The sequence below is a fragment of the Triticum urartu genome, chromosome 6A (genome assembly GCF_056163025.1).
Source record: "Triticum urartu cultivar PI428250 chromosome 6A, HENAU_Tu73, whole genome shotgun sequence".
NCBI classification, from domain to species: domain Eukaryota; kingdom Viridiplantae; phylum Streptophyta; class Magnoliopsida; order Poales; family Poaceae; genus Triticum; species Triticum urartu.
The window spans coordinates 40,170,497-40,181,730 of NC_141878.1; the positions used below are offsets into that span (position 1 = coordinate 40,170,497).

At 42.7% G+C, this 11,234-nt stretch overlaps 1 protein-coding gene across 1 annotated transcript; it reads right to left on the reverse strand.

The window, feature by feature from the left end:
* Positions 1-7,835: 7,835 nt before the first annotated feature.
* On the reverse strand, positions 7,836-10,458 carry LOC125516457 (protein FAR1-RELATED SEQUENCE 5). The gene is made up of 5 exons (XM_048681895.2): positions 10,014-10,458; positions 9,778-9,900; positions 9,004-9,264; positions 8,204-8,894; positions 7,836-8,115 (listed from the first exon to the last, which is right to left on the reverse strand). Exons 3-4 carry the CDS (start codon positions 9,109-9,111, stop codon positions 8,289-8,291), a joined length of 714 nt encoding a protein of 237 aa, XP_048537852.2. The 5' UTR covers positions 9,112-9,264; positions 9,778-9,900; positions 10,014-10,458; the 3' UTR covers positions 7,836-8,115; positions 8,204-8,288.
* Positions 10,459-11,234: the final 776 nt, after the last annotated feature.

Consider the following 11,234-nt stretch of genomic DNA (forward strand, 5'->3'; position numbering starts at 1 on the left):
GCGGCGATGTACAGAATATTCTGCCGGTATGACAGATCATCCTGCTGGTCAAATGGAAGTGGCACAGGAAGGTTGCAAGGCTGCACGTCCTTTGCCCATTTGGTCCAACGCTTCACAATATTCTTAGGTGGTATCTTCAACACATCATTGCGTATCAGCACCTGGGTAGCCAATTGCGAGACATCGTCGGTCATTATAAATATCAAGCAAGAAAATAGAATAAAAAAAGATGTCAAGGGAATCGGAGATACAAACAAATTACAGCACAACATTATATCATGTTGAAATCGAGTCAAACCTTGATTGAGTGACGGCAGAGCATCCCAATGTGGTCGAAGTATCCACATTCACTAGTAGAAAAGGGGGCTTTGGTCCAGGCGGGTAAGCCCATTAGTCCCGGTTCAGTCCAGAACCGAGATCAATGGGTGCATTTATCCCGGTTCGTGCGGCTAAGGCATTAATCCCGGTTCACCTGGGCCCTTTAGTCCCGGTTCGTGCCATCAACTAGGACTAAAGGGTGCGATGCCCATTAGTCCCGGTTGGTGGCAGCACCAACCGGTACTAAAGGTTAGACCTTTAGTCCCGGTTGGTGCCACCAACCGGTACTAAAGGGTGCGATGCCCATTAGTCCCGGTTGGTGGCACCAACCGGTACTAATGGCAGTACCGGTTCATGGCACGAACCGGTACTAAAGGTCCCATTTTCAAACTCCCCCCCGGACCGCCTTTTCAGTTTTAGAAAAAACAAAAGAAAATGATGGAAATGTCAAAAAACTAAAATAAAATAAGTTTCCCATGTGATATGTGGTCTAGTTGTTTGGAAAATTTACAAATATGAATTTCGACTTTATTAAAAAAATCTCTCTCGAATTTGTAAAAATGGGCATAACTTTTGCATATGAACTCGGATTAAAAAGTTTTTTATATGAAAAAGCATCTACTCGAAAAGTTACATCCGAATTTAACGGGGGGGAACCCCGTTAAACATTTTCAAAATCCTCAAAAACCTAACAGAAAAAAAGATACGGGGCTTTTAAGATCTGGAGTGGAAAAAATCGAAACAATTTCAAACTTACTAGTGGCGCACCTAGCAACAGAAAAATTGTGGTCAAATCTGGTCAAACTGTGGTCAAAGTCGAAATTTGACCACAGGTGCGCCACTAGTAACAGAAAAAAAATAGTTTCAATTTTTTTTGGAAAAATTGTGGTCAAATCTGGTCAAACAGTGGTCAAACTGTGGTCAAACAATGGTCAAACTAATTATTCTAGAATATTAGTGTTACTAAATAATTATTTCAGTTATTTCGAATTTTGGTCAAATATGGTCAAACTGTGGTCAAACTTCTGTCAAACTGTGGTCAAACTAATTATTCAAGAAATATTAGTGTTACTAAATAATTATTGTTCTTTAAAACAATAGTTTCAAACTCAAACAGTGAAATGTGTCACTTCATGCTCAAGCAAAATTCCTGAAGGTTAATAGGATTGACATCTTACTATTGTCAGTAAAACAACAAGTGCAGACTTGGAAACGAGGGAGAATAGAACCCGAAAGTTAAGCTTGCTCAGGCTGGGGGAGTGGGAGGATGGGTGATCGTTCGGAAAGTTAGATGATTTCGAATGATGAGGGTGGTTAGAGGATAAATTGAGCAGTGATGAGGGGTGGTGTTACCAACCGGGACTAAAGGTGGAGCTCCACGTGGACCCTTTAGTCCTGGTTCGAAAACCGGGACTAAAGGGACTTACCAACCAGGACAAAACCCCATTTTTCTACTAGTGATTCACAGTCTATGAATTCGCGGCCTTCCCTGAATGTGACCTTGTATGACCTCATCTCATAGTCAGCATGATAATCCGATCGTGCACGGGTTACCACAAACTCAGTGTCACTTATGCATTTTGCCACTTATGCATTTTCATAGAGTTCCTCTTCAAATTTTCTAAACACTCCGCTCGTGTATATCTTGGCTGCTTCTGCTTCTATAGGAAATCCTCCGTTTAACTTGCGGCGTTTCTGTGACATATTCAAATCTGTAAGAAATCATCATATATAGCATGACACCTAGGACCAGGAAATAAGGAAGTACAAATTAATTGGTGGCATGGTCAAAAAATAGTCATGTGTCCTATATTCACAGTACACCATCACACCCGCCATGAACATCAACACTAGTGGAAAACCGACCTTTTGTCCCGGTTCATAAGGGCCTTTAGTTCCGGTTTCTGAACCGGGACTAAAGGGTCATTACTAATACCCTCACCCTTTAGTCCCGGTTCAAACCAGAACCGGGACAGATGGGCCTCCACGTGGCCGCTGCCGGCAGCCCAGGCAGGGGGGCCTTTGGTCCCGGTTGATGACATAAACCGGGACCAAAAGGCTTCCACGCGTCAGCAGGAGGTTTTTCTTTTTTTTTAAAAAAATGGCTGTTTTAGGGGTTTAGGGGGTTATTTTTAGGTTGTTATTAGCTAGCTAATAGAGAGAAGTGTCCTCTCTTATATGTAGTCCTTGGTTTACCTACGCTACTGCTATGTTCATTTCACCCGCAGATATATATATAATAACTCATGCATGCTCGCATCATACATCATCATATATAATAACAAGTCCTACTAGCTAATTAATCAAGCATCATCATACAACTTCTACTCGTTATTAATAATAAGTCATACGATCATCATCCTCATAGTCATCGAACCCAACCCTACATAATTGTTCTTAGCACATGATCATCAATATCAGGTAGGATCGGACCTAAACACACTTAAGGTAAAATAGTATAAAACAATATAGACCCTGACTCTCCATTATGAAGAATGGAGATCATCCTGTCTCCAATTCTTGCGCCTCGCTTCCTTTTGCTTCCAAGAAGCTCCTTACGACTGTCCATACATTTTTTCCATCCTTTGATTGTCATGTCTCCACTTGTTTTAGAAATCCGGTATGGACAATTGAGATTCGTAGGATGACCTGGATATATGTTCAAAACACGAAGGCTGCCGCCATTCTGATACATCAAATGAGGCACACAATCCTCTGGGATTCTCTGTTGAAAAACATAGTAATAACTTCGTAGTTAGCAATGATGTACTAGTTTTAGAAGTATGCAAAAAGATGCACGGATGTCATAATAGTAAAAAACTTACCAGGGTATCTCCATGGTAGTTACCGTAGTTCAACACGTGCACTAGTGGCACGTATTGACCATAATGTTGAGGAGTTCGATTGTAGATATTGTAATTCTCAATATCATTACAAAATCCAACCAGATGAGTTTTCTCCTTGTAAGTTAACTCAGAGCCATCGGTGTAGTAAGTTCTATCTACCATCTTCTGCACATTCTTTGATACTTCAAAATAAGCTGTCAATGGAAATAAGCTGTCAACTATTTTGAAATGAACAATATAAGTTCTATTAATAATTAACTATGTTTGAGAAACTCACATAGCGGTAGAACTGGAGGAGTATCAACAAGGACCCAAATGTCCATATTGTCTTGCTCGATTTCAGGATCACCAAGATCCATGGAGACAAGCATACCCTCATCAAAACCATACAATTTGCAAAATGCTTCCCAATTTTTGCAACCAAAATGGGTTACGCTCTCAGCATTATACAACTTTACTTCAAAATCCACATCATGATGGGTCCTTAGGTGAATTTTCTTCGTTTCAAAATTTTCATGGTCTTCAAAATCCATCCTCTCCAAGACATAGCGTCTTGCATGGCATGTGATAAACTATACTCGAATTGTAAAAGATGAAAATTACACGTTGAAATAGTTGAAGTCATGCTTAATTATGAAAAAACCACACTTGTCGTCGTTGCGTACCGTTTCAACTTCGAAGGTCTCCTTGAGTTTAATGCTGAAGCGCCGACCATCGTCCAGGTGAGGCCTGTCGCACTCACCTCGATCGTCATGGCACCAGTCGCACTCCCCCGGGAGACTTTCGTCCTCCGATGATGACATTTCCTATACGTTCATAATTCAAAGACTAAATTAGATCATTATTATTCAACTAATCATATGCATATGCCTTGCATAGTGCTCTCCAGTTTGAGCATTCAATAAGAAAAATCAAATCGCAAAATAAAGTAGTATTCAAATTAGGATGCCTTAAATTATAAGAAAAACTACATCATCTCCATGTGTCCGTACATCGAATATTATCACTAATACACGTCGAATACTATATATCATACATATCGCCAATACAGCTAGAACCGTAGCGCCCGACGGGTATCGGCGCGGGCGGTGGACACCCAAAGGGAAGGAACCATCACAGAATCATAGCTCTAGTGAGATCCCTGAAGAACCTGCCAGGTATTCTCGAACCTGCCCTCCAACGCAACCATGTAGCGACGGACGTGCTCGTCCTCCTCGCTGACACGGTGACGTACCACCTCCGCGGTGTCCGGAAGCCTCGGCACCGTCACTGGCCCACGCGACCCCCACCAAACAAGGATCGGGTCAACGATGGGCTGGCTCCTCACCAAGCTACGCCCCCCCGGAAGGTAGCGCCTCCCAGTACCACCCCGGCGGAGCCCAGTCCCGGACATGGCCCATCTGTCAAGCAGGTGTCGTCCTCTGCCGACTCGACGACGAGGATGCGGGATAGGCATCGTCCACGTCGATGCGGGAATAATTGCTTTAATTAAAAAAATAAACTAGTTCTATTAATTTTCTTGCTAAAAATAAACTACTTCTATAGTAAAATAAACCAGTTTTAATAAGTCAACTAGTTCAACTACTAAGCACTTACTATAAATAGAATAATGTAGTACTTACTAAAAATAAACAAGTTTACCTAGTTCTAACTAATTTCATTAAACACTTTCTAAGTAGTACTAATTATTAAAAGTTATCGGGGAGGGGGGGTATATCGACAACGACATACCCGATAACAAAAATAAGAAGAGGAAGAAGAAGAAAAAAACTCCTCTATTCCTTCTTCTTCTCCTCTTTTTTCTTCTTTTTCATCTTCTTATTTATTTCTCCTGTTATTCCTCTCCTCTTCTTCTTATTCTTCTTCTTCTTCTCCTTCTTCCTCTTCTTATTTTCCTTTTTTCTCTCCTTCTTTTTCTTCTAAATATGAACATATACGTAAATTGACAAAGATAATTCTATGAACAAAAAAAATCATAAAAATTCTATGAACAAAATTACAACAGAAAAAAATCATAAAAAATCTATGAACAAAATTACAACAGAAAAAAATCATAAAAAATCTATGAACAAAATAAAAATTCTATGAAGAAAATTACAACAAAAAAAATTCATAAAAATTCTATGAAAAAATTGACATATTCTTTGCATATATATAAACACACAAACTTTTGCATATGCAACAATAATATCACCAAAAAATGTATGAACAGTAAAAAATTCTAACTTTTGCATCTAAACTATACATCTAAATTAACTACAACAATTCAATTAACTATACATCTAAACTACGCATCTAAATTAACTACAACAACTCAATTAACTCTACATCCTAAATTACGCATCTAAATTAACTACACATCTAAATTAGGAAATTACGCAACGGGCCGGGGCGGCGATCGACGAGGAGGCCAGCGACGGTGAGGGGCGCGGCGACGGCGACGGTGAGAGGCGCGGAGACGGCCGGTTACGGTGAGGGGGCGCGGCGCGACGGGCGATGAGGAGGCAGGGGGCGGCGACAGCGACAGTGAGGGGCACGGCATCGGCGGCGAGGAGGCAAGGGCGCACGGGGCGGCGAAGGCGTCTACGGCCGCGCGGGACGGCGTCGGAGGCAGGGGCAACGGCGAGGCGCAGCCTGGCGGCGTCGTCGGGCGGGGAAGAACGAACTGAATGAAAAATTTCACAAGTGCTACTTATATAGACGAAGCATCGGTCCCGGTTCGTGACAGAAACCGAAACGAATGCCTCCTTTAGTCCCGGTTGGTGGCACCAACCGGGACCAAAGGCCACTTTTCGGCAGCCCAAAGGGCGGGAAGCGGCGGCCTTTAGTCCCGGTTGGTGGAACCAATCGGGACTAAAGGGGGCATTCGTCCCGGTTTCTGTCAGGAACCGGGACCAATGCCCACCTTTAGTCCCGGTTGGGGCCACCAACCGGGACCAATGGCCTTGCGCTGGCGCGGTGGTGGGAGTTTAGTCCCACCTCGCTAGTTGAGAGTGACCAGCACCTGTTTATAAGCTCCGCTGCCTCTTCCCTCTCGAACTCCTCTGAAATGCAGGCTTATGGGCCTAATTGGACATTGCAATGCCTGTGGGCCTACTGGGCCTGCTGCGGGCCTGAATCCTGGCCCGTGGTAGGGTTTCTAGTCGTATTCAGGCCGTGCTGGCCCAGTGGGTGGCATTTTTTTCTTTTTTTCTATTTATTTTTTCATTTCTACTTAGAACTAAATACTTATAGTTTTTTAGTGATTTCTTTTTTCTTTTAGGTCACAAAAATTATAAACTTTCTGTTAGTGCCATTAGCTTTAAAATTTGAATAGTTTAAATTTGAATTTTTTTAAATTTGTGTGAATCACTAGTTACTAAATTTGTGTGAAAACACTTTGTAGAATAGTTAAAATTGATTTTTGAGTCAATCTTTTTCCTGCTATTTAATAGTAGGTGGCACTTTTTTGTTTTTTTGTTTTGTAGTGATTTCTTTTTTATTTTAGGTCATAAAAATTATAAACTTTCTGTGAGTGCCATTAGTTTTAAAATTTGAATAGTTTAAATTTGAATTTTTTAAAATTTGTGTGAATCACTAGTTTATGAATAACTTTACTCAATTTGGTAATTTTGTTAGTCATAACAAACATTATAGGCATTTTTTTCTTTTTTGCTATTTATTTTTTTCATTTCTATTTAGAACTAAATACTTATAGTTTTTTAGTGATTTCTTTTTTCTTTTAGGTCACAAAAAATAAAAACTTCTCGATTAGTGCCATTAGCTTTAAAATTTGAATAGTTTAAATTTGAATTTTTTAAAATTTATGTGAATCACTAGTTTACTAAATTTGTGTGAAAACACTTTGTGTATTATATTTACTATGTACAATCTTTCTGTACAGAGATACCAAAAATTATAAACTTTCTGTTAGTGATTCTAGTTTTCAAATTAAAATAGTTAAAATTTGAATTCTTTCAAATTTGTGTGAATCTCAAGTTTGTGATTAAAATTACTAAAAAAATGAACATAGATGCGCCTATAGAGAAAATTCAACCTAAATTCATAATCAATTTCCATGAATTTCAGATAAATTGATTATGAATTTAGGTCAAATTTCCTGTATAGGGGCATCTATTTTCATTTTGAGAGGAGCTCAACAATGCATAGAGGGACGGGCTTATAAACCAGTGTGGGCGCCCTTCGGTTGGCGAGGTGGGACTAAACTGTGAATCGCAACGAGGACCGACCATTTAGTCCCGGTTCGTGGCATAAGCCGGGACTAAAGGGGGCCCTTTGGTCCCAGTTCAGGCCACCAACCGAGACCAATGGTGGTGGGCCAGGAGCCAGGCCCATTGGTCCCGGTTCTAGACTGAACCGGGACTAATGGGCCGTCCCGGCCTGGACCATGGCCCCCTTTTCTACTACTGCAAGCATGATTGATAATAATGCTAATTGTTCATAACTAATGATGCGTATTTCAATTCTATAAGAGAATGGAATTGGTATATTACCATCTTTGTGGTGTGTTGCTGCCTACTCTCATCAGCTGAACGCGATTGAAGAAGCTTGTTGTATTGCTTGACGAATAGATGCATGGGCGATGATCTGGGTATGTACCGCTTCAACATGTGATTCGCGCTCTCGCTACGTTGGGTACTTGTCATTCCAGCACAAAAGACACCAGAGAAATATGGTTTTGCCCACATATGTCGCTTGCTATATAAATTTTCTAGGTACGGGTTATCCGCCAAATTGAATTTTTGTAAAAGTTCAGACCACTTGCACTCAAACTCCTTAACGCATATAATTTCATTTATTATTGCATGGAACTCCCTTTTGAAGTCACTGTTCTTGCTGTAAACAGGCCCAAGCTTCTCCTTTGCACACCTCAATACATGCCACTTACACCACCTATGCTGGGTGTTAGGCAATGTACTCTTTATGGCTCCTTCCATCGCCTTGCATTGGTCTGCACATAGGGCATATAAGCTACAGGGTTATAACAACATATGACAACATGATTTATTGGAAACATAATAATGAATTTTGGAAATAACCTGTCAGAATTGTCTGTGGATGCTTGCCATTCATTGTCTCAACAAAGGTTCTAAATGTCCACTCAAACCCCTTAATGTTCTCATGTCACATCAGAACTCCTCCAAAGATAGTGGACTGAAAGTGGTTATTCACACCAACAAATATGCCGAATGGCATGTTATAAAGATTTGTCCTGCAAGTTGTATCAAATGTGACCACATCGCCAAAGTGTGCATAATCTTCACGGTTTTTCCCGGTGCACCATAAAATAGTCTGAACAGATCCTTCCTTGTCGACATTTACACACACCTCCAGGTTTGGGTCAGCAGTCTTCATTTGTTGCAGCAGATCAACTGTTTTGTATATGTCTTCATTTATGGATTCTTGCGCAATACGGGAGCACAAGTACTTCAAATTCTCCTTGCGGAACGGTACAGATGCACCATCGCCATGTGCCACACAAAGAATATTGTAAACCTTGCTCAGGCTGACATTGTTCTCCCTTAGGTTCCGAATGAAGCCCTTCAACAAAGGATCTATGACACTGTGAGAATTCCAATACCGCGTCTCCTCATATCCAGCCGACAACGGGTGGTTGTGCTCATTAACAAACAGGGAGACATACCACCCATGGTCCTTTGTACGAAGGAGGCGCACCACTGCCTTGCATCCTGTTCTACAAGATTCAGAGTTCTCTTTCTCACTCTTGCCCTGCACCCATCCGAACAACCAACTTATCATTCAGTGAAATTTCAGGTCATGACATTCACAACTTTATATAAAAATATCTAAGGGTATGTTTTGATTGGCTTGATTATACCTGACACTGGCAGACTATCTCGTGCATAGCCTTGTACCCTGTTCCATTTGTCCTTGTTTTGTAGTGCCGAATCCCAAACCCATTCTCCCATGAAAACAAATTGTACATCTCATATGCTTCATTGCAGGTGTCGAACGATATGCCCTCAATGGGGGCAAATAAGTCTTTACTGTGATTGTCAGTCGCTCTTGCAATACAATCTTGCAGGTAACTTGTCTTGCTCGGGCATACTCTTGCATCAGGCCTGTAACACCTTTGTTCCTGTATTGATCATCCATAAAACATACTGTCAGCTCAGACATGGCATGTGATTTTGACTTCTGTGGTGAATGAGAATGCTACTACGAAAATAATATAACTACAGAAATACATGATAGTATAAAAATCCAGCTATCGAACTCTTTTCAGTTTGACAAAATATACTACAGCAATGCTGCTGCAAGCGAAATGACATGAACAGCTTAATTTCTATACCATACAAATTGACCATTACCAGAATTATAATTAAGTGGGCATACTAACGAAGAACCACGTGCAAAACTGCAAACTCAGCTCATAATTTGCCTAGGATTGACTCGACAGAACAAAAATAACACCAAAACGTGTCGCGTCTGATTACATGACATTCCGATGGCAGATAGATATCAGACTAGTATTCAGCAAGGCGATTTTAACTAGAAAACAAATGACACCTGAAAATCACACGGCCTAGATAGATGAGATAAATCTGAATGATAGAAATCAAAGATGCCGAATAAGAGATCGCATCCATACCTCCGTTTCCAGCAGCCGACGCGCGCCGTGGGTTGCTGTACGATGGGCTCTGTCTTCTGGATTAGCGCATCCTCGTTGGCACGGACAGTGGCGTCTGCTACCACAGAGATTGGAGAGGATATCCTGGTGTGTGGGAAAGAAAAGATTTTCGTTGCGCGAGTGAGATGGTGCTAGTGATGAATCCGTAGATCTGCTGATTGAAGAAGGAAAAATCATGGATCCACAAAGATGCATACCTAGTTTCTGCAACAGTACCGCCGTCTTGACCACCATGCCAACTATCTAGCTCGAACAAATCGAGATCCCCTAATCTCCCTTCAATCTGTGGCTCCACTACGGACTGGATGCGAGATACCGCAGGCTCGCGATGGTTCGTTGCAGCAATGGCAACAGTGGTGTGCTGCTGTGCTGCAGATTTAATCATGGGAAGGAAAGAGGGAGAGGGCTCGATGAAGGGTACAGGTTCGCCATGACTCATCTGGAGACTGGTGACCCAGGTGGGCTTGTCTGCCATGGATTCGAGCATTGGATCAGGGGCGGAGAAGATGCAGCAGGCAACAGGCCAGATGAAGGAAGGAGATGAGTGGGGCGGGCAATAGGGCAGATGAAGGAAGGAGATGAGTGGGGCGAGCAACAGGGACGTGGTTGAGTGCGGCGGAGGAAAGAGAAGATGGAGCGAGCAGCAGGCTGGTTCACGGGCCGACACAGACTGGACATCAATGTCAGACGAATCTCGCTGATGGGTGAACAGTACTACAGTATAAACCTATGAAAGGCCCATTCATTGAATAGCACATACCTGGCCAAACGGGCCGGCCCGGCCCGGCACGGCACGGCCCATTGTAATCGTGCCTGGCCCGGCACGGCCCGCCAGGGCATGATTACTATACGGGCCGTGCCGTGCCGGCCCGCGTGCTGCGCCCCCAGGCCCAGGCACGGCCCAGTTAGTAAACGGGCCGGCACGTTGGCCCGTTTAGCACGGTGGGCCGCATATTTTCAGCCTATTATTTGACGCACTGAGCGTTTTTTAGCCTATTTTTACATGTTGGGCCATATATAGATGTATAAAAAAATAAAAAAAACTTAATCGGGCCGTGCCGTGCCGGCCCGCGTGCCCAGCCTCCAGGCCCAGGGCATGCCGCGTGCCTGGCCCGGCCCGTTTAGCCCGTGCCGTGCCTGGCCCAAGGCGGTCCGTGCCTGTTGGGTTTCGTAGTAATTTCAAAAAATTTCCTATGCACACGCAAGATCATGGTGATGCATAGCAACGAGAGGGGAGAGTGTTGTCTACGTACCCACGCAGACCGACTGCGGAAGCGTTGACATAACGTAGAGGAAGTAGTCGTACGTCTTCACGATCCAACCGATCAAGCACCGAAACTACGGTACCTCCGAGTTCGAGCACACGTTCAGCTCGATGACGATCCCCGGACTCCGATCCAGCAAAGTGTCGGGGAAGA

Excerpts from the sequence above, each read along its gene's own strand:
- LOC125516457 (XM_048681895.2), bottom strand. The coding sequence starts at position 9,111 with ATGTACAATTTGTTTTCATGGGAGAATGGGTTTGGGATTCGGCACTAC. Across the intron at positions 8,895-9,003 it reads AGATAGTCTGCCAGTGTCAG|GGCAAGAGTGAGAAAGAGAA; the intron begins GTATAATCAAGC and ends GGATGGGTGCAG.